Source organism: Epinephelus moara, chromosome 13 (assembly GCF_006386435.1).
Source record: "Epinephelus moara isolate mb chromosome 13, YSFRI_EMoa_1.0, whole genome shotgun sequence".
Classification (NCBI taxonomy): domain Eukaryota; kingdom Metazoa; phylum Chordata; class Actinopteri; order Perciformes; family Serranidae; genus Epinephelus; species Epinephelus moara.
In genome coordinates, this window is record NC_065518.1 from 13254204 (window position 1) to 13278259 (window position 24056).

General features: G+C 43.3%; 1 protein-coding gene across 1 annotated transcript in view; it reads right to left on the minus strand.

Moving 5' to 3' along the window:
* Positions 1–11151: 11151 nt before the first annotated feature.
* Positions 11152–24056, minus strand: part of lhpp (phospholysine phosphohistidine inorganic pyrophosphate phosphatase) — a 45006-nt gene continuing 32101 nt past the window's right edge. Inside the window, exon 7 of the mRNA XM_050060781.1 lies at positions 11152–12705. Within this exon, the coding sequence (XP_049916738.1) occupies positions 12612–12705 (94 nt within the window). The 3' untranslated portion in view covers positions 11152–12611. The remainder of the gene's footprint in view (positions 12706–24056) is intronic.

Below are 24056 nucleotides of genomic sequence, written 5' to 3' on the forward strand. Positions count from 1 at the left end.
GAAATTGATCCAATAGTGAGCAAGAGCGCTGCAGCAGGCAGTGGCGAAACAGGCTAAAACATGACGGCTTGGGGCATTTGTGCACCGTCAATTTATGTCCTATAAAAGTATTTGTTTTTGCCACTGACGGGCTCAGATTTTTATCCTAAGTGTCTGACAACATTTGTAAGGTTCCCTACAGAGATAAACCTTTTAATTTAAGAGTGAGATCCTTTTTGTTTAACCAGAAACAACTGCAAAATCGCCACCCTCAACCTTGACCAGACTCCATTTAAATAATCAGTCATTTTAGCGTGTACAGAGCCAACATACTTTCACATCTAACTGGGTGAATTTAGGGTTTATTTCAACCAAACCAGTTTTATTTAGCTTCTATCGACTTCGGATTAAGTATTTTTTTTACAATAATAAAATAACTGCTTATCCAAATGGAGTCTGGTTGGTTTGGCCATCGGGATTCTGGGGCTGTTTTTGGTTAAACAAAAAGGATCTTACTCCTTAACAAAAAGGCCTGTCTCTGCAGGCATCCTCTCCATAATGTTGTCAGACACTTTAAAACAGTCTGAGCCTCATTGGCAAACACAAGCACTTTTGGAAGACGTATAAATTGGAGCACAATTGCCCATTAACTTTGAATTGCAGCCTGTTTCTCACTCAATACTGCACCAATTTCAAAAATTGTTGTCTACATTAGTTACTTTGACACAAAAACACAGGAAAACAGGGTCCAGTTTGAAAATGTTAATGTGTGTTCAGACTGACTGTGAAGCAAATGTTGGATGGGGTGTAACTGCACATGAAGTTAAACAAAAGATGCAAGGTGATGTGAGAGGACATAATTTGCAGTCTAGGTGCTGCAAATTCCTACGAACACTGCAAGTCTTGACGTTCTATCTAAACAGATTTGTTTAGATGTACAGTGTAGGGATTTTGGTGAATGCCTGTATTAACTAGTGTTTGAATATGATGTAATTAATGAAGTACTGTACTTTAGTTTCTACTTTGAGAACTTATGCTTCTGTAACGACATCACAGAGGCAAATATTGTATTACTCTAAAATCCATTGAGGGACACGTTGTACAGTACATTAAACTACCAAACATGTGCTTACATGTTGATGTATCTGCACTCCCTGAAGAAATATTACCATATTTTTTGAAAAATGAAACAGTGATTCCAGAGAGAAGCAGACAGAGGGGTCTACAGTCTGTGTTTGAAGGATATATCCAGGATGTCAAACTGACTCAGCAGCAACAACAGGTTAAAAAGACAAAGATAGTTAGAAGCTAAAGCCGAACTATAGGCTACAGATCACAGTGTAAAAGTGAACCACCACATCACTGCTGATCGCCACACAAGACAATGAATATGAAGGGAAACTTTGCTGATATTGAACCAGCTGTGTGGCATCACAGTGTGTGCAGCAGGGCTGCAACGATTAGTAGACAAATCGATGACTAACTGACTATTAAAATAATCAGTGACTATTTTAGTAGTTGACTAATCGGTTTGAGTAATTTTTCATAGAAAAGTACTATAAAAGTACCCCAAAATACTCTTATTGCAGCTTCTTACATTCACACATTGGCAGCTTTACACACTCTCCCATGACGGTGAACTTAAAACCCTTTGGCCTGAGTACCAAACAAGACATTAGATTACATAATTTTCGGGTTTGGGAGATACAGGCTGACATTTTTCAACATTTTAACACATTTTTCGATAAAATGATTAGTCGACTAATCGAAGAAATAATCGACAGATTAGTCGACAATGAAAATAATCGTTAGTTGCAGCCCTAGTGTGCAGATGAACAGAGTTTGGCTTGGCCCCTGTGCCACTGCCAGCACCTGAACCTCCTTCACCAGACAGACAGGGATCTCCGGGGGAAGTCAAACAACCTTCATGTGATGACACAGAGCTGGTTGAATATCAGCAAAGTTTCCCTGCTTCCCTTCACTGGTTCCTGTACAGCAGGGTCGGTCTTTGTTTCACTGTTATAATCATTAAAAAGCAAAAGCAGCATGTGTATACATTCAGTAGGCTATATCTTCAGTAGCTAGCTAGCTAACCCTAAACTTTTCAGGGTCTGATTTTGGTTTTGGAACAGGGAAGAAACTTATATCTTTTTCCAACCTCTCCAGGTAACGAGTATCATTAACACACGACGTGCCCCAGGCACAACATTTAGCTCCAAATCCACAAAACCAGCTTGAAAATGAAGGAAATCTGAAACCATTGCATTAGAGTCAATGGAGCACAGCTGTGTTGTTTTCGAACCCTGATGCTACGTTATGATTGGCCAGTTTGCGTCCATGGACGGGACTTAGTGAAGGGTCAATTGGAACTGGGCTTTGGTATTCGATACCTTTTAGCTATCGACCGAAATAACCCAGTAGAAGTAGCACCGAAACTTCTCCAATCGTTCAATTCCTGCATTGGATCGTTTTTTTTACCCAGATCTAGAAAATAATTACAATTTGTATGGTTTTACTTGCAGCTAATAATCGCAAGTGTTCTTGGATTCAACGTGACATGTCGTCCACTACCGCAGTTCAGTGTGCCGAGATGCCACCAAAGTGACTGCTTCCATTCACATGATGGGTATCAAATGAAGTAGACAGAAAACGGTATCAAATGAAGTACTCTATTGGTATCAGTACTGTAACCTTAACAGTACTGGTATTATAATAATAAATACAAAAAAAAGACCTAGTAATATTAATCTAAAAATCTAATAATGTGACACTGCCAGGGGCCCTTCTGCATAAGTACTTTTACTTTTGATAGTTGTAAGTACATCTTGCTGATGAAACTTGCGTACTGTTAAGTACTTTGTTAATACCGGACTTCACTGTGGTAATGCTACTTTTATTTAGGTAAAGACTCTGACGGAGACTCTACTGCTGCTGTTAGCTGAGCACATGCATTAACAGCAAGGTCATTGTTGGAGACGTCTTTAATACAACAATGCAGACTGACCCAATTAAGTATCAGGAGAAGACAATCCCAGCCGTAGTAGTGGTACTACTGATGAGGCTGTGTTTGTGTGCTGAAGCGGGGAGCGAGTAGGGAGGACGCCAGGCAGGGGTGGGAAGTCCGGTCCCTGTTTCTCTCTCTCTCTTTTTCTTTTTTTTTTTTTTTTTGGAAGGCGGGTGGAGTGGTGGAGCTGAGCGGCGGTTCACCCCAGAGACCTCCCTCCCTCCCTGCGCTGGGAAACAAAAGGGGCTTTTTCTCTGAGGAGCACAGTGACGTGGGAGGCGGCTGTGAATGTGGGCCATGTGTCAGAGCTGCTGCTGCCGCTGCTGCTGCTGCTCCGTTTGTCTGCTTCCCCTCCCTGACCCCGCTGCCTGTGCAAACCTCCAGAATTATAATGTCGTCAACTTTTTTTTTGATTCACTGCTCCAGTGCGACTGCATACCACTTCTGCATGCTGTGACGACACTTGTCATTCCGAGAGAAGATAAGTCACCTCATTAAAGAGCGTCTGAGTAATTTGAAGATTGCTTGACATGCTATACTCCAGGCGCAAATACCACACAAAGCATAACTGTGGGATTAAACTCGCCTACAAGCGCCAATGCATACTCTTGTAATGGATTGGGTTATTATGCTGTAGCATGAGAATCTGTATGCTTGCATAGTGAGGTCATATTTACATTGTCACAGAGCTGCTTGAGCTACATGCAGGCTACTAGCTTTTCACTGGTTAAGCCCTTTTTGGGTAATGAGTCGAGAAGGAAATGGGTAAACAGAACCCTTGTAAACGTGCTGTGTGGCAGACTGACACACGGAGGACCCTCGGCCTTTAATCAGCAGAGTGACAGAAGTGAAAGGAGGCTGTGTTCTGAGAGCAGATAGGAGTACGACAAGAGGGGCATGCCGTGCTGATGTTCTGCAACACGCTTGTCCACAACCCTCACCAGCACTGACTGAGGTTATGCAAAGTCTTATCTGCTCTAAGCGTGATTCACATCTTACTTTGTTCAGTTTTTTATGCAACAGATTTCCCACAGTGCGCAGAGGAGTTCTATGTCACATGTTTCAGGTGCACTACGGGACTGTTCTTTACTCAGGAGGGGAGTGGCTTAAAAAAAATCTTGAACCTCACTGAATGACTGTGGAAAAATGCATGCTGGCCCTAACCATATCTATACGTTTTATATTCACACCACATGAAGGTGTTGGAGCCAGTGCAACAAACAATCAGCACAGGAGTGAAGCTGCTTTCACACCGCTGTGCAGTAACCACCCGACATCTGCCTACCCGCAAGAGTGTTACCCCCAAAAGCAAAGCGTTTTTAAAGGCTGCTGCGACCACAGTCCACGGCTGCGATGCCAGGCATGTGCTTTGGTGAACACTGGCTGAGGTGCAAGCTAGCTTGGAGCTGCAGACGGTAGCAAGTCACTAAAATTACCAAACACTTCTACATATTTGGAGAATTTTCCAGTCATGTGACATTTGGAGTCCAGCCCAGTTTTTCTTCTGGATGTCTTCATAAATTGTTAGCACCATAACTCCTCCATTTTGTTTTCTTTCTGCTTCCATGATGGCGGCACAGCGGTGCAGTGGTTAGCATTGTTGCCTCACAGCAAGAGGGTTCCTGGTTCGTGGGGGAGCTCTTCTGTGCAGAGTTTGCATGTTCTCCCCGTGTCAACGTGGGTTTTCTCCAGGTACTCCGGCTTCCTCCCACAGTCCAAAGACATGCAGGTTAATTGGTGACTCTAAATTGTCCGTAGGTGTGAATGTGAGTGTGAATGGTTGTCTGTCTCTATGTGTCAGCCCTGTGATAGTCTGGTGACCTGTCCAGGGTGTACCCTGCCTCTCACCCAATGTCAGCTGGGATAGGCTCCAGCCCCCCCCATGACCCCTAACAGGGTAAGCAGTTATGGAAAATGAATGAATGCTTCCATGATGCCCACTATTTGATCGGCTGGGCAGGCAGCAACCGACATATTTTCAACAAGGTGAACTCAGCGCTCTATACCCCATAGAAAGCCCCTTGAACGTTGTCACCAAAACATACTCTATTATCTTAGGCAAAATGCAAATCCTCTTTACAAACTGCATCATTTCACAAGCTGTGTGCGCTTCCATCCTCCCTTCCTACCACACAAAACCAACAAAATTGAATTGGCCTGACATCACACACACTCCCAAACTCACGCATCACAGCATGCACACAGCCTGTTTTAGCAACACGTGTGCATAATGACCAATTTCCCAAAGTCGTATCCAACAGTGGCCGGCAATAATAACATCAGTATCTTGGCATGGCGGACGTTATTTGATTTTCAAAAATGTACCCTTTGATGTTTGAAAGTTAAAAGTTGAAAACAAAATCTTGGAGCTGAGAAAAGCCTTGGTTTTTCTCTACTGTCACGCATGCAAGAGCGCAGAATGGGATGTTTTTGACAGGCTCTACTTGGTGCAAACGGTTTAACTTTAAATTTACAGTTTCTGGTTGTGATACATGGTTGGTGATTTTTAAGAGAACATGCCTTTAAACCCATCGTCAGGTTTTAAAGTTCAGATGGTATTTAAGAGAAACATAAAATATAACCATTTAAAGTAAAGCCAAATTAAGAAAAAATCCTTGACATCCCTTCCCCATTTTGCACCACTCTCTTCCCCCTCCTAAGTAATGAACGCTCCCTAATGGTGCATAACTTGTTTGTCTGTTTCTCTGTAATGACACAGTCACTATAATGGTTTTCCCCTCCACATGTCAACTATTAAAAAGTCACAGTTTTACAGTTTCAAATCCGTGCAAAAACTCTGTGAGCAGTTTTACATTTTTCCACAAAGAAAAGAAGAAATCACGTCCCCAGAAACAGCAAAAATATTTTTTTTAAAACAACTCTTTTATCAGTGGTGGAACTTTTCAAAAACATGAAACCATATGTGACATGAAACTAAATGTTGGCGCTAGCTTCTAGGTTTGGTGCCTACCCCCGCTTGGCAGCTAAAATGTGGTTGGGGTGAAAAAGTATTTAGCAGTAGCACCCGGCCACAAAACATTTCCAGTTGCAGTGCAAGTGTTTTCTGAAGGTTTACTAATGAAAAGGGGCCAAACACTGAGAGCAAAACCTTCAGCCTGAGCTCTACATGACATCTGAAAAAAATACTAAAAAAAAATCTGTACATATTCACTGAATCAATACACTATTGTATCTGGAGGTAGTTATCAGGTTGAATCGCACTCACACACACTTTCATACAAGAACCAAACCACAAATTGACTTTTTAAAGTCCTGTCAGTGTTATGTCTGAGCAGCAACAGTCTGCACCCACATAGAGGAGATGTACAAGGTCATACAAGCCTTCTCAAGTTAAATAATTGTCCCTACAGCAAGAGGACTGTGTGATCCAAGTTGTGAGTGCTTTGGCTTTTACAAAAGGTAACTGGACACGTTCGCAGGAGAGAGCCCCAGCAGAGTCAGACGGCTTTAAAATCGAGGTCAGCTGTAAGCCTTCAGACCTTTTGCAGACCAGGACAGTTAGTTTACACTGCGTGTTGACATGCGACCACCCTTTCTCATGGATTATTATACATACGCACATGCTGGGGTATGACATCACGGGGTCAGCGTCTGGAAAGCCAGGGCGCTGAGGCTTTAGCGGGCAGTTGAGCAGGGGTCGTGTCCCTGGAGGGGCCTGTGACGGCTGTGTGACCATGCCGGAGTACAGACCGCTCTGTGTATGTACTGAGACACTTCTCAGATTGCTTGTAAAGACTCCGAGGGAGGAATTGGGGTGGGGTCAGGGACGGGCATGAGAGGGAGAAAATTCAGGCCTCTGCTCCAAACCAGACGACTTCTGAAGTTTCAGAGCCCTCCCACGCCACTGAGCGCTGCTGGCACGGCTGCCCACGAGGGAAGGAGAGTGATGAAATGTGGGGAAACCATGTGGCTTGGCGAGTACGAGCTGCACATGGACCAGCGCCCCACACACAGGAGGGAGGGGACAAATAAAAGCCACTGCTGTCAAAACAAGTGCAATGTTTCCACGGATAACGGTGCATTCAGGGCTGCAGGTGTGCGGCGTTGTCTGGTCAGCTGACCTGCCGTTTCCTGTCAAACAGGAAGAGCCAAATGAGTGGAGATGAAAGTTCAAGGTAGCACACAGCTGGTAGTTGTTAAGGTGGGTGAATGCAGGTGTGCAACAAGAGCAGCAGTGTGCGTGCCGTGTAAGTGGAGCCTAACCCAAACAGATGACATAAAAACGTATAGGAATGTTGCCGCAGAGTCACACCGCAGCCGTGTGTTTATACTCTGCGAGATCTCAAGAGGCCTCATTTCTAAAAATGCCTGACTTTATTTCAGATTTAATTTCAGGATCATTCCCACAACTATGATTTTAAATAATTCAGTCAGTGGAAGTCACTAATCTCATCAATGACACGTTTAAAACATAAAATATAATCACACTTTTGTTGGATTTGGTTACAAACTGTGTCTACGAGTAGTGACAGAGAAAGTGAGCACTGGATGCTGGAGATCGGCCATGACACATTTAACAGAACACCACATTCTCCTCCTCATGTAGCATGTGTCTGTCAGTTTCCTCCTGACAGACACATGCTGCGGGGCTTTACGTCCCTGAAGTGTCAGTCAGCGTAAGATGAAAATGAGATCATGAGCTTAATGACCTGAGGTAGTGGAAGGAGAGGAAGGAGGCAAGGGTGGGGATACTCTCGCAGGAACATATCATTCATAATTAGTAATAATCCTGGTCTGGTGCGAGTGCAGAAGCTGATACGGTAAGATAAACATCGCACTGAAGCGTGCCGCAAATTATGGGAGTGATACGCAAGAAAAAAAAGCTTGGAAAATTATGAGTTCAAGACTGGGGATTTTTTTCTGGATAAGATGATTGGAATAATCTTTAAAGGCACAGTTCACCCCTAAATCAAAAATACATATTTTTCCTCTTACCTGTAGTGCTGTTTATCAGTCTAGATTGTTTTGGTGTTGGAAGCATTGCCTGAATAGATGTCTGCTTTCTCTCAAATATAATAGAACTAGATGGCACTTGACATGTGGTGCTCAAGGCACCAAAGAAATACATTTGAAAAACTCAACAGCAATGTCTCTTTCCAGAAATCATGACCCAGTTACTCAAGATAATCCACAGACCTTGTTGTGAGCACTTTCATGTAAGAATGACTTTCCTTCTACCGAACTACACTCGCCAACTGTATCATCGCGCAGAAGGAAGTGTGCATCTACTCATGGACAAGAGGCACTTTAATGATTTCACTGTGTTACTGCTACTATTACTTTACTTAAAAGAGTGTAACTTTATGTATGGAACCTTTTTTTTTTGTACTGAACTACACTCGCCAACTGTATCATCGCGCAGAAGGAAGTGTGCATCTACTCATAGACAAGAGGCTCTTTAATGATTTCACTGTGTTACTGCTACTATTACTTTACTTAAAAGAGTGTAGCTTTATGTATGGAACCTTTTTTTTTTGTACTGAACTACACTCGGCAACTGTATCATCGCGCAGAAGGAAATGTGCATCTACTCATAGACAAGAGGCACTTTAATGATTTCACTGTGTTACTGCTACTATTACTTTACTTAAAAGAGTGTAGCTTCATGTATGGAACCTTTTTTTTTGTACTGAACTACACTCGCCAACTGTATCATCGCGCATATCATGATCTTTATCCTTGCTACAGATTAAACTGTTAAAACAGAATATAAAATTGGCTCCATCTTGACCTACAATATTAAAAGGCTGCTTATATTGTATGTTAATGCAATGGTGGTAATAATTCAGTAATACAATATAAGAATAATATAACATCCTGAAAGAGGCACTTCTACTTATTTAGGGCTTTTGCTTTAAATACCTAAGTGTATTTTGTTGATAACAGTAAATGTAAAGTTTGGAACGCAGGACTTTTATGTTACAATGTTTTCACTGTGTTACTGCTACTATTACTTTACTTAAAAGACGTGTATGCTTCGTTTTCTTTGTACTGAACTACACCCACCAACTGTATCACTGTGCAGAAGGAAGTGTGCATCTACTCATGAACGAGAGGCTCGTGCTTGTGACAGTGCAAAATCTAAACATTATGGCTTCCTCCTTGGCTGAGCTGTAACATTAGTTAGCTCAGTGGTGCTTCATAAGCTAGCAGCAGATGCACTCTTCCTTCGGCGCGGTGATTCGGTTAGCAGGTGTAGTTTGGTATAAAGAAAATAGTTCCTACATGAAACTGCTCAAAACGAGGTCTGTGGATTATCTTGAGTAACCAGGTCATGATTTCTGGAAAGAGACATTGCTGTTGAGTTTTTCTTTTTTTTTTCTTTTGAGCACCTCAAGCCATGCGTCATCTCCTTCCATTATGTGTGAGAGAAGGCAGACATCTCTACGGCCAACATCTCCAACACTCTTAGTTTTGCATATTGTTTTACTTTATTTTTGTTGCTTTGTTTTAATTGTATATTGCCTTTGTTTTATTATATTTTGTGAAGCACTTCAGTGAAAGGTGCTATATCAAATAAATGTATTATTATTATGTAAGCATGCTAACATATGCCATCTAGTGCAGTTGAGGCTGATGGTTTTGCAGCTAAACCAATTATTCAATGATTAAAATTGTTTTCTGTTCATTTACAGTTGACTGACTGAAGTGACTAAGCTCCTTATCGCTTCAGGACTAACTGTGTTTACTTGAGAGTAAGTACACTTAATGCATGTCAACAGTGAGGTTAACTGCGGTCATGTAGTGACGAAACAAGACTGAACACAATTCATATGTAAAAAAAAAAATTCCAAACATGACAAAGTGATGTGCCAGTGGCCACAACAACAGCTTCAGTCAGTCAAGGGTTTGACAGTGTATTATGTCTGTCGATACTGTCCCGTGGCAGTGAGGTCATACATGCCCAGACATGTCTCCTGAAATGAGGTCATCTCTATTATTTGAAAGGTAATCTTGCTTCACAGTCTGCGGCCACAGCCAGGGAATCAATGTGCTGTACTCTTAGAGGACTGTATCGCTGTTTACCTATTGTGGCAGCCTACAGAGGTAAACTGCTGCTAATTTGTAACTTGTGTGAAACGGATAGACGACCTCGAGCCAAACGTGAGAGGTGTGGTTATCAGTGTGTTTAACAGCTAGTGATGATGAACCTGCCAAGAGGTGGTGGTGTTAAAAAAAACTGTGGCCTACATCCTTCCAAAGTTACTGCACTTCCATGACCTGGAAAAAAAAATAACCAAAGCCAAGTGAATTCATTCGAGAGTAGTCAAATACATGTTTAATAGCTCCATACAAGGCCAACAGGCGGGAACATAATGGATGAAACACTGAGTCAAACAATGTGGAAGCTGTTAGAAAACTGGGTACCAGCTGCGAGTACTTTGCCGTGCACATTAATATTTATTTCCCAATCAGATATAGGAGTGGCACACCCGGCTCAGGCACAGTTTCATAATCCTTCGTAACATTTCATTACCTTTAATTGCCCAATAACATTCAAGCTTGTGTCAGCGAATGGTGAAGTGAACCAGAAGGACCTCAATGAATCACTTGGCAATGGGCTTTTGTTCTTGTTGAATCTATTTGGTGCACTAAAACCTCGGGGGCAGCGATGGAGAATCGTTTGTTTTACGCCCCACTTCCAGAGGCCTCTATGATCCAGCTGGCACACAAAAGCCCAATAACCAATCCCCCCCCCCCCCCCCCCATTTTATTTAACCTCACTGTAGACACTGGAGTGGACGTCTAATGAGCGGCAATTAACAGCCTAACAGTGATGGGACAATCCCCCAGCAGAGGCGGCTTACAGTCAAGTAAATAAAGATAAGCAGTCGTAGATTCGCGATTCTTCACTCTGATGATGGAGCGCTGGTTTCATTTGTGTTTACAGAGGGGGAAACATGAGCTCATGCGCCGGCGTAATTCATCACACTCAGCTGGGTTCTGCATTTATCATCTCCGAGACCAGCTCACTTCCCATTTCCAGCGATTTGTTTTTGTAAAACAAAAGCAGCTCCGATATAAAATCCAGTTTAAACCAGAGCCAAGGCTACGTTTTCCCCAGTGCTTTAAGACCTTGAGACCTTTTTTTTTTTCATAAAAACAAGTTCTGTGAAATTCAGGGAGACAAATGTTTTCAACAGCTAGTAAAAGACCTTTTTTTATTTTACTGACTACTCCCTGCTGCTTTATTAAGCCGGTGCATGTTTTGTGTAAAGGGAGTGAGTGAAAGCAACTTTACCTTCATATAACAGGCTTAATTAAAGTACGTTAAAATACACTACAGCGACAGTTCAATTGTGCATTTCCTGTTTAACCTGTCTTCATGTATCTCCTCGAAGAATTTGAGTGTGAAACAGCAGCACAAACTCTGAACACACACTGTTATTTTACACTTCTGTCAGTCAGCAGCTGGTTACAGGCACATTCGTGTCAGCTTGAGGTATCTTATCTATGGCAATCATGTACTGACAAATGCACAGTACAGCCCTAAAGCTTATCTCCTGCAGACTCAGATAATGGTTCTGCAAATTTTATCCTAGTTTGTTTTACACTATGTGGAGCACCAGGTGGGCGGGTGTTTCCCATATATGACAGTTCATTGACAGGTACAGGATATACAGTATGTGGATGGTGTTTTAGTTTTGTACTACTATGACATGTTACTTAAAATACCTCAGTGCTACATACCCTTCCTACTAGAGATAACAATTAGAGGAGCTCTATACGATACTCAGAGCATATCTATGATTGAGAGGTTGTCCGCACATGGCTCTCAACATGAAGGTGGCTGAGCCGGCAGCTAGCAGCTAACGATGCTAACAGCGCAAACAGCGTTGACAGAGCTAACGGGGAAACGGAGGGTTGGTGCTACCAATTTGCGACGATGCCATCCTGTTATCAGCGGTGACCGCCATATGAGCGCAGTGCAGAGCAGCAGTGATTAGCTAGCCAGTGGGATGCACACCATGGATGTATAAAGAGAACTGGATACAAAGTTGGACGCGGAGCCCCGTTTAAAACCTAAAAAGCTTGATTTCTCAGGTATGAGATTACCTGGATCGTCCGCATCGTGGTGCCAATAGAGCAAGCGCACTAGAGACTTACGACGGCCGAGCGGCTAACTCCTGATTTAGCCCTCTGCAAACTTATATAGGGATAGAAATGTTTTAATCGTGAAATGATATCGGACCAAAAGGAATCAAATCGATAGCGAAACGAGTCATTTCGTGAATGCTGTGACGCCCCAAAAAATGCATCCATTGAATTACAGATGCCTCTTTCACAATGTAAGTCTATGGGAACGAGTCTTGTTTGGCCTTTCACGTGACAGGATGTTCCTGGGAACTTGAATACACCCACATGTACGCCGGACCAGACCCACTACCGCAACAAAAAAACAGAGAAGCTCGGATTACAACACAAAAAAGCATCGTGACGCCATTACTCCACTTTACTTTACATAGCAAACAGTTTGTTGCTATATTAATGCTCTGAATATCGTATAGGGATCCTTTAAGAGCTATATAAAAATACTATCGAGCACCAGCCTGTATCACCCAGGGTCACAGTTAATGGAGAGTTTCCAGTGTCCGCTGCCTTGTACTCAGTGCCTCTGATTGAGGATCATGTCCACAGCCTGAGCCAGGTTGTCCACAGTGCTGTCAGCCGTCACAGTCGAGTGCCACTCATCACTGGGCCTGAGGAAAGAGAGGCAAAAAGCACACGCTTAAGGACACGCAGCATGGGAAGAAACAGGAAGAAACAGCCTCCACACAAGAGTCAGTAAACAACTTGCAGTTTGATGCTATCAGCCACGTTAACAATACTGAATATATAAACTGGAAGAGAGCAGGGCGCGATGGAGCAAGAAGACTCAGGAAAGGCAAAGCTTGAACAGAACCAAGCACTCGACAGGCTGTGTTGTTTAAGCTTGAGGGGGATGGTTTCAGGAATAAATAGGCTCTATGTCCTCTCAGAGTGATCATAGGAGCTAATAATCAACAACAACAACAACAACAACGCCCTGATAATTTAAAGTTCTGTATTTTTTTTTTGCAGTGTTAATATCACTTAAGAAGGTGTCTGTGCAGCTGCTTGCCAAAAGCCCCTGCAGGGTAGTGCATGTTGTTTGTCTCTATCACCAGCTGTCACACAGTGTTCCAGACTTTTCTAATATATCTACAGGCAACTAAAACAGACCAACTGGGGACTTTAACGAGAACTGTTAATTCCAAAAATACCCAGTTACTTAAAATAAAACCAAGAAAATAATTTGGCCAGCAGTTTCCAACCTGGGGGTGGGACCCAGAGAAGGAGGCAGTGGCAAGATACTGTTTATCTAGAAGGTTGTAAGACAAAGAGAGAAACATATGTGCTTCACACAAAATGACGTTTCTCCAAATAATTTTTTGCAAGGCCCTAGGGATGGTAATGTTAGTATGTCTATTGGTGGGTTGTTCCAGACTAAAATATCTCAGCAACAACTAAATAGATTGCCACAAAATGTCATCAAACACCAGCGGAGGGACCAAGTCATTGTTTTGCAAGGCATAAAGAAGTCTCAAGTCTTTGTGTCAAGTCCTGAGTCAAGTCCCAACTCCTAAACTGCTTTGAGTGTTTTCAGTTTTGAGTCCTAAACAAGTCATAATGTGCTATTCACCCAGTAGTAACGTTAGCTAAGCGTTCACTTGCTACGTTAATATTAGCCTCGTCTTACCGCTCTTTGTGCAACTTTAAATGTTGATCGTAGGTGGAAGTTGTTGCATCTCTGTCTGTAATTTTCAACCATGTTTTGCATGCTGCAAATAGTTTTTTGTTGACTAACACGTATTTTTTTGTAAACAGTATTTTTTTTTTTTTTTTACAACTGGCGCTCAGTATCATTATTTTTTTTTAGGGCTGTTTCCGAACAGTTGACCAAACGTTAGTCGACCAGAAAGATTATTAGTTGGCAAGATTTCATTGGTCACTTAGTCGCAGAAAAAAACCCACAACACATGTGAAACTCTATTAGGAGCTGCGCCTCGTCAAAATAAATCAAAACCTATATGACGAGACCATGTGGGAATTTAATTTGAAAGGACAGATACCCAGTATGGCTTTATAAACAGTCCGGTTACAAACAAACTCTGGTGCAGTTCATTTATGGTGAGAACGTGTTCCAACCTCGATCTGAACCAACTGCAGTCACATGACACATTGTTTGGGTTAAACATGAGCATGTTACAGTCCTGGAGGATTATTAATGTGCACCTCCTCCTGTACTGCCTTAATATGCACATTCAGCACATCCAATGCATCAAAACATTGTTTTCTAGTTGGAGCCGCGCCTCGTTTTCAAACTGTATGGTTTGACTAAAATGAACAATGACAGCAATATAGTCCACGATGAGCAGCAAAGGTTTTGTTTACTTCCTGGATTTTTTCAACATGGAAATTCTAACCAATCAAGAGCAGCTTTCTAACACAAGGCATTTGATCTGGTCCACTTGTAAATGCTGCCGTGAGAACATGAACCAACCCAAATTTGTCCCTGATTTGGACCAAAGCAAACAAACTCTTGGTCTGAAAGCACCCTAAAAGTCATCAAATTTGTGACTCGAGCCTGACTCCAGTCCAAGTCATGTGACTCGATCCACACCTCTGTGAAAAACGAACAAATATAAAAGATCACAGACCAAAAGCATGACAAACCACTGACCAAGGCTGTCAACCTTGACTCAACCTGGTTTCCTTAACAGTAGAAAGTCTGTAGGAGGTGAGGGGCAGCCTTGCCTATCTCCCCCCTGGCTGCTGCCATTGTTTGGCTCAGGGCCCTGTGATGGATGCAGATATGGCTGTTTAATCAGCTGGTAGGGGAAATGTGATCCATTTGGCACGGCACCAGGCCCAGGCCGGCATGCAGGACCCTTTTCCTCCCCATCACATCAAAAGACGGAGACGCCCCCTTCATTCATGTGTAGGACTGCCCAGGACTCATGCTCATTTATGAATTGGTGCCTATAGATCCCCCCCTCCCCAGGCCGCTCCACCCGGCTCTGTGTGCTGCCTCTGTTCCCCAGTCACGGGTTGGAGCTCCAGATGGGGAGGCTTTGTCTGGCCCTGGGTGTGCGGCACACACCGCCATTAATCCTGCCCTCTGAGAGCTTGCAAAGGACCATGGCAAATATTTGTGAGCTGCCCAAGTGTAGCGTTAGAAAGAAGAGGCCAGTGGGGGGGTAAAGAGAGGTGCTGAATACTGAAGCCACGGTGAATACGGGGGAGCGGTGCCATGTGTTTACGCATGTCTGTCAGCCACCAGCGCTTCGGTTATGTGAGCTGCTCCGCTAATGGTCCGGGTGTTATGTCTCCTGTGCTGGATTACTCCCACACCCTTTTTTGCCCGAGGACTGATTGAGTTCACGCACGCAGGCACCAACACACAAGCGAGTTAGTCACATGGTTCTTGTGTTTCAAGCAAGCAGTGAAGCCAACAGCATCGACCACACTGTCTCTCCAACTTGATGCTCTTTTAAATCTCCCATGGCCTGCGCCTTTTAGATATGCATGCATGCATGTGTGTGTGTATTCATTTTGCTGCTTTCCTCCCGTCGCCATGAATAATGAAGGAGTAACCTGGTCAATGTGACCATGCAAAATTCAGCACAATGCAGCTAGTGTTTCAGATGAGGTAATGTGCGGCCCGCTGCATGTCCTTCAGGTCAATGCAATATCAATACATGTGAAGAGATAGGTTTGGTTCCTGAGTCTGACACACACACTGCACAGCCTTCACCTAGAGGTGAGGTCAGCTACGAGGTGGGGGGGTGGGACACAGCCAAGAATTTAATTCAACACAGCTGCCACCGTGCTGAAAGACAGAAAAACTACACCAGAAAGTTTGTAAATGATCACAAGGTTTGGGTTTTAGTCAAGCAGTAACCTTCAGGGCTTGAAAATGAAGCCAACATGGAATTGCCAAAAACTGCTGTTCCTAAAATGGCCACTTGAGGCTGGCTCCAGAAGTACGTCAATCCTCGTAGATATCCGTGTTAAAATGCCTAACTTTACAGTAAAAATAAACATGAAGTGCTTTCAGACCAGACAGTTCTGGGGACTCCTTGAGAATACAGCCGGCTAAAATCAAGTTGTATTTCCACCATCACACATGTGCTCAGAAAAGCGTGGACTTGACTTGATAAGCTTGGAGGCATATGTTTCCAATAAATCATACAAATTCCAACCGATTCTTAACTGAAATCGGTTCTTGATTTCCATTCCTATTCGTTACGAGCTGTTTTTTTGTTTTGTGTTGTCTGTTGTTTACACGGCTAACAAGTTTTTAAGAATGCGTTCTAAAAGCTACGATCGATCCTAGTTCTTGTGGTGCGGATACTTAGTTCTTAGAACTATGTAAAAGTTCCTCCAGTCCAGAAACACCTGTTTACAGCCTGGCATATTTTGGTCTCTTTAGCTAATTTCTCCATTCATGAAAACTGTACAGGTGGGGAATTTATTATATAACTCACCCATTTAAAATTTCTCCAAATATGGTCGCCTTGGGGGACCACTGGCTCTGAAAATCCAAGATGGCGAGGGCCAAAATGATGAACTTGACGCTTCAAAACTGGAGTCAACAAACCAATGGGTGAAGCAACGGTGGCTTCGTCCATTATTTTTACAATCTTTTGTTTTAAGCCCGGTATACACTGTGCGATTCTGGGCTGTCCCAAGTGAAAGATGACCAATGTGAAAGAAACACTGCGATATCTTTGGGCATGGCTCGAAAACGGTGGCCCTACGTTTTTTAATAACCTGATGTCTATGTTGTGCTTTACAGTTGGAGAGGTATTAGCCTGTGCAGCATCCTAGTGAACTCAGTATGGGAAGCTATTGCATTGTACGTCGTAGCCTGCGATTCAGTAGACATTGTCATCGTACAGTCTGCAAACTTGATATTGTACCCAAATTTATTAGATCCATGTCGCGCAGTGTAGCTTGCACTTATATAACGTCACTTGGGATTTGGGAACTGGCAGTGGGCATTTTTCACAATTTCTTTACATTTTAAACACTAAATTAACCAATTAGTCAAAAAGGAATCACCAGATTAAACGCTGGTGAAAATAGCCCATGGGTGGATCTCTAAACTTGGTTCTGTCACACTGTCACCTATCAAATCAGTCAGGAAGTAATCTGAATCATTACACCATGTGCTTTAAAAACAGGTACATACTGTACATGCTGATCCCCTACAACAGCTCTGACATGACAGTGGATTAAACAGTCGTGTGAGAAATGGGTATCGTGTATATACCACTCAGGCAATATAAAATTATAGCAGCTTAGAGTGTCATATGGGGAGAAATATAACATGATACTTGGCTCTATAAAACACAGAGATACATTTTTATAAGGACAGGCCGTGCCTCCATGAAATGAAAGTGGATACGAATGACTCATACAGCGAGTGTGCTTGTGTGTGAAAGTCAGCTGTGCATCAAAGACAGAGAGATGCGGTATGATACAGAAATAAAAGAAAAGGGGGGTTGTTTAACATCAGGATATAAGGGCAGCTTCTTCTTCATTTAATTGTTGAGGTAGCTGACCGTGGGGTGAAAAGCACTAAAACCTTCCTGTCAGTTAATGCTTAACACACCAGCACATGAACAGAGACACAGACAAGCACACAGAAGGAAGCAAAACTGTCACAAACACACCCGATTTCGATTTACACTCCTTTTGTAATCTCCTAACCTTTGCTGAGTCTGTCTTTCGCTTGGCATAGTGCAGATAAAGCAGATAAGGCGTACATGAGGGCACAGATTAAAAGTTCAACCTGAGCCAACAGTACGTGACGCTTGCTGCAATGTTTTGGTCTGAAGACAGGTGACACACACAGTTGTTTTTGGACAACCTGACTGGAAACAGTGTGATTCACAGTAGCTGGATTTCAACACACAGGAAATTCTTGTTTTTAGCTTTGAAATAAATTCTTTGCCTGTTGTTAATGTTGTATATCACGTACTGCTTGTAGACAACACTGCAAACTCCTCATAGAAAATGAATAAAACCCTAAAGTAACCATTCATAGTCTGTTTATTATCTACAGGAGAAGGTGGTCGGCACAGCCTCAGTTTGGAGAAGCAGACACTGGCACAGAAGCTAAGAGATGTACTGCTGTCGCCGGGGGCAGCAGCAAAACGCACTTTAGCCACCTAAAAAACGTCAGTTTAACTGCATGCTACATTTTGAATGTATTCATTTCTTTACCTTTCTGTTAGACAACCCTTTACGATGGGGAAGCCGCTAACAACTTCAGTTCCCCATCTACACTCTTGTCAAAACCACCAGACCAAAAACAAAAAACAGCAATTTTCTCTTGCTGAACAAAGGAGCTGCTGGTTCACCACTGCCTTGATTAAGGCGGCAGGAGCTCAGTCCATAGGGACTTGGGTTGGGAATCGGAGGATCAGTCAGAGGATCAGCCAGTTCAAAACCCCATCCGGACGAAATATGGAGTGTGGACTGGTAGCTGTAGAGGTGACAGTTTGCGGAGATGCCCTTGAGCCGATCCCCTAACTGCTTGGGGTGCCTGTCCATGGGCAGCCCCCGCACCCTGACATCTCTCCATTTAATGCAGGGCTTTTGACTCCAAGGGTAAAGCTGTGAAAATATTCTAAATATAGCGTACTTTAAACTGCAAAGCTTTCGATTTACTGGTCTATCTACGTCCCAACCCTCACCTAAGGTCATGAGCTCTGTGTAGTGACCAAAAGAATGAGATCAAGGATACAAGCGGCCGAAATGAGTTTCCTCCGTGGGGTGGCTGGGCTCAGCTTTAGAGATAGGGTAAAGAGCTTGGACATCCGGAGGGAGCTCGGAGTAGAGCCACTGCTCCTTTGCGTTGAAAGGGGCCAGTTGAGGTGGTTCGGGCATCTGATCAGGATGCCTCCTGAGAGCCTCCCCTTAGAGTTATTCCGAGTACATCCCACTGGTAGAGGCCCCGGGGCAGACCCAGAACATGCTGGAGGGATTACACATCTCATCTAGCCTGGGAACGCCTTAGGGTCCCCCAGGAAGAGCTGGAAAGCATCCCTGGGGAGAGAGATGAGGTGCTTTGCTTGGCCTGCTGCCCCCGTGACCAGGCCCCAGATAAGCGGATGAAAATGGATGGATGGACTTAGACGGATAGATTTTTTTTTAGGTGGGTTTTCTTGGGTGGTTAAAATTTGTTTTGCTGCGGTCTGCGTCCACAGCATTACTCCTGCATGCTTCGCCAAATTGGGGGCATGCTGACCACCAACTACTGTAGGTTATACACTGACTATAGATACGTACCTCTGACAATCCAACTTAAAAAGTTCAGAACTATTACCATAACAAACACTGCACATCATTTGTTAGTGAAATCAAGAGATCTGTGAGGTTTTAAAGTAACAGCAGAGCTCAAAAGAGGCCAAATCACCCCACACTGCAGGTGCACTGGTTAGAACAAAAGCAAAAGTATATAACATGTAAAAGGGAACTGTGTTGAAAGTCACCACAGTTCATGCAAAACACAATAAATCCCATCGAAAAGTGAAACTGTGAAAACAAGTGGAAGGGCTATAACACTGACTAATGTAAGTTGGTATGCAACCTAATAAGACCCACAACTTTGGTTTACATGATGCTATTTCCTCTGTGTAAAACCCTCTGCCCCAAATAAATAAAAACTGTAACACCCCAAGTATTTTGTAATGTGGGCCGTCACTGCTTGCATTTATGAGAGTTACGACAACGCTGAGAGGAAAAGAGTCAGCCTGCCAGCGAGACACGGAAAAACACTCAACCCAGTTCATTGTGTGGAAATGCGTTTTTCATACCACACAAGTGAAGGCACCATCAGCCAAAACACTGCCTTCTTCTCACACTGAGGCAGGCTGTATAACCATAACCTGAATGAGAGTGCGACCTTAGGATAACTATAGCCTTTATGTTCAGCCAAGCCTTGTGGGCGACATAAGATACTGACACAAGATAAAGCTTTCCCCCCTTCACCCCGAGGGGATGAGAACGTGTGTAACTGCATGTGTTCGCTGCTGCTCGGTGATGTTGCAGGGTGAGAATGTGATCACGGCTTGACTGGCTCTGTTATAAACAGAGGGTCAGGGGAGATATTGATGGCATATCAGAGGGAGTGGAAAAGAGAAAGAAGCCAGTTGAGATGTCACAGCCTGCTTTTATCATCACCCACTACAGCTTTTCCTCTTTTTTTCTTCTTCTCTTCTACCTGATATTTACAGAACTGCGACAAGACATGAGATAAGTCCCCTGAAATAATACAGCTGCAACCTCTTATGAAAAACAGCCCAACTGAACTGGGGGAAACCACCATGTTACATGCATGTTATGGCAACACAAGTGACAGATGCTAAGCTGGAGCCTTCACATCCTCTGCTGAGTTTGTGGCCGTGCAGCAGCCGTTATCGCTTTGCTTTACTAAAGGCTGTATAATGTTGAGTCATGATCAGCAGACAGCTGCGGTATGGCTTTCACACTTACACAGATCAACGGTTCTTTCCAATCGAGCAGGACACAAAGGGGATTCCCTGTTTGCAGCATTAAGAGACACTTGATTTTTTTCCATCCTGTAGCCTTCTGAAGAACCTCCTGAGTGTGTGTGTGTGTGTGTGTGTGTGTGTGAGAGTGAGTATCCTGAACTGTCAAAACCACCTACTGGAAATTTTCTGTCCTTCCCAACCGCGAACACATCTGAGGCTAAACGAACAGGACGTAAACCATAAGCCTTCACTTTCTGTCTCTCAGAGATACTAAAAACACTGTGTAAGTGCTTCCACAGGTTTTATCTCCTCCTCTATCTCCTATGCTGTACACATAATAGATCAACACATCAAATGGCTGCTGTATAGTATTAGATTTTCTGAAGTATTTGTTACAAGGAGCCATTGATTTCCATTCATTTCTGTATATGAAAATCAAGACTCTTGAGACAGTGTCTCGATCATGGGCAGTTTACTGGTTATTGTAAATGTATTTAAGATCAGCATCACAAAATCTGTAATCCTATTGGTCTATTTTCCTCCAGAACAAAACTAGTGTACATTACCTTGCATACATTTCTCAATCACATCATTATTTCTGTAAATTTTAGTTTATTAGTTGAGCTTCCTTCAAAGCCCCGTGGAGTAAAAATACCCCTGGTTGGGTAGCACGGTTCTACATGTGTAACATCAAGTCTGTATTATGTTTTTTGACATTACTGTTGTTGTAATTCAGTTAATGAGAAAAAATAAATACAGATCTAACACTGACTAAGATGGATTACACAACCCAAGCATGTCACAAGAGTGTGCTGACAGATTTGTACATGTAAAACAAGAATAGAAACCAGGGGCAGTGATCTGCGATGTAAAGTAAATGTTGGCCAGTGGGCCCATCCCTACTTCTTGCACCCTTGCTTGAACCACACCCTGTACATCTGTAAAGTTTCATGAGCCAGAGCCCTTCTTCTGTTAATATTCAGTGTGATAAATATGGAAAAGTTGATTATGTTAGTGCAGGGCTACCCAGAGCTTTACATCTGTCCCACAGACGATAGGCCTACACACTTATAAACAGCTCCTGGAAGAAGATCAGCTCTGCACTCAGGATTTCAGGTAAACAGGCTATACAATGCTTGTTCAGGCACAAGAGTAGCACCCAGCGTCTAACATTGCGTTTTCCAGGCGGTTAAAGACGTGGCATGTGTACGGCCCCTAATTTACAGGACTGGTAGCTGTGGTTATTTCTAGAGCTTAGATCGGGCCCAAAAAATCCAGCCCGACCCCACCCGAGCCCGTGCATGTTCTGTTCAAGCCCAGCCCAGCCCGGCCCGTCCCTTTAACTGTAATTATGAGCCCGGTTTAACCTCGATATTTTTTTCAAGGATATGAAGGTGAACATTGAAGGCTGACTCTCATCTTTCTTTCCAAGGCAAGCCATCGTCATGCCCATTGGGTCGGGTTCGGGCAGAGGATCTAAGCTCTAGTTATTCCACAGGCTAGTTAATAACATGTCGGGCAGGAAATCCAAAGTGTGGGATCATTTTGAGAAGGTGAAGGACGAACCCAAGGTGATATGTAAACTCATCTTCATTGGTCGACTACAAACATGACGTATCATCTGAAACACGGAAGTAGCTACATGCCCATTAGCCCACAGCGTCATTAACAGGCGGCTCGCTCAGTGTGTGACGTGCACTTGTAGATAAAATATAGGCCTATATTAATGAAGGTTCAATAGTACGGTTTTGTATTTCTCTGTAATGTAGCACAGTGTTAACAATGTTACTGATACTATTCTTTCTCACACCTTCAACTCAAACCATTGTGTTGCCCCGCCCATGATATATAATTCAATGATTTAATTAATATTGTAAACATGCAGGTGACTAGTCTACTGATGGCCCTAAATGACGACGATTTGTAGACTAGGAAAATTCTTAGTCGGGGGCAGCCCTACCACAGACAGACAAACAGACCTGGCAAAATACTCAAAACAGCTTCTGTGGTAATTTTCACCACATTTCGCCATGATGACACACACACAGACTTACTAGGACAAAACAATACCAGCCGTGGCCATGTTGAAACACTGCAATGATTTGCAAAATGTTTAGCTTTAGTGTAAAGGACACAGAGTTTGTAATAAATATGCTAAAACATGCAAAATCACTGGTGTGGTGCTTCACACTGTATCTTTCTTGGAGGGTATTTCTGCACTGATCTCTATAGGATGAAAGGTATTAGTGTGTTTGACCACTCTTTGACTGCACCCAGCGTCACATCTAGGTGTGGTCAGGTGTGGTCCCTTGTTCTCGTGACTACACCCAACTGTGATGTATATCACAGGGTGGGGAAAGACCAGGCAGTTACCACAGGCTGGTAACACTAGCTAGATTATTTGCCTGGGTGCAGCTATATTTGAAGTTCAATGTCATGGATAGCAGAACAAATTTCAAGTATGTGGCACCAGATTTTGAGGAAGAAGAAGAATCCATGGAATAAAAGATGATATTTCTAGTTTTCATTTGTTTTAACTGTCTATTGTGAGTCCTACAATGTTATAGAAGTGCAACGCTACTTCCGTGGACTACTCTACTAAGGGTCTTTCTTTCTAAGAGTCGAGTACAAAAGAGTTTTAAGTTACGATTTCACTATTAAAAAGTCATCACGGAGCTTTAAAGTTTCACCTGATAAAAATACTTTTTGTTTATTTGGCTAAACTCTTACAAAAAGTAAACTCCCTTCATCATTTCACAGCTTTCCTGTCAGCACTGTGCTCAATATGCAGAGCTTCATGTGACCCAGATCTAACCACACTCTTTTCATCAGCACGTTATTATTAGCTGTGCTGCTGATGACTTGCTGAGCCCTCGTTTGTGTGTATGTGTCTATATCTTACTGTGTTTGAGTGTTTTGCAAGCAGTAAGAGGCTGCTGAGTCACCTGCTTGTGGTAGAGAAAAACGCACACATGTGCAACCACACACATACACACAAACCATTAGGAGAAAAAATGGCTCAAGCAGAAGCCAGGCAAGAGCCCAAGTCGCCCCCAGCCAAGCAGCCTGTCTATTGGTAATTGCAAGAGGGATTGGATCCCCATTGAAACAACTAAGGGCCTGTGTTCATGTATTTAAGAGGCAGTGCTATGTTTCAGCCTGCCATCTGTGGGCTTTAGCTCTCAGATTCTCTCCCACTCTCACTCCTTTTCTTTCTTTCTCTTTTTCTCTCTCACGGGTGGAAAAGTACCGTCGAGGGGCTCAGTGGCCAAGGCCCGGCCGGCTCCTTTGTCTCGCCGTGGGAGTCTAGTCTCACTGTGAAAAAAGCTCCGGTTAATTATTAATATCTCATTGACTTATAACGCACAGCAGGCTTTAGAGGAGCCTGCAGGCAGGGGGAAGCTGTCACCCCGGGGTGGTGAGGGATGATAGGCCAGAATCGGGCACCCACCGCCGTCTCATCAGGCTCTTTAACCTCTTTGTGCGGCTACTGCCACAATCCATCTCGAATCTGTGCTCAATCT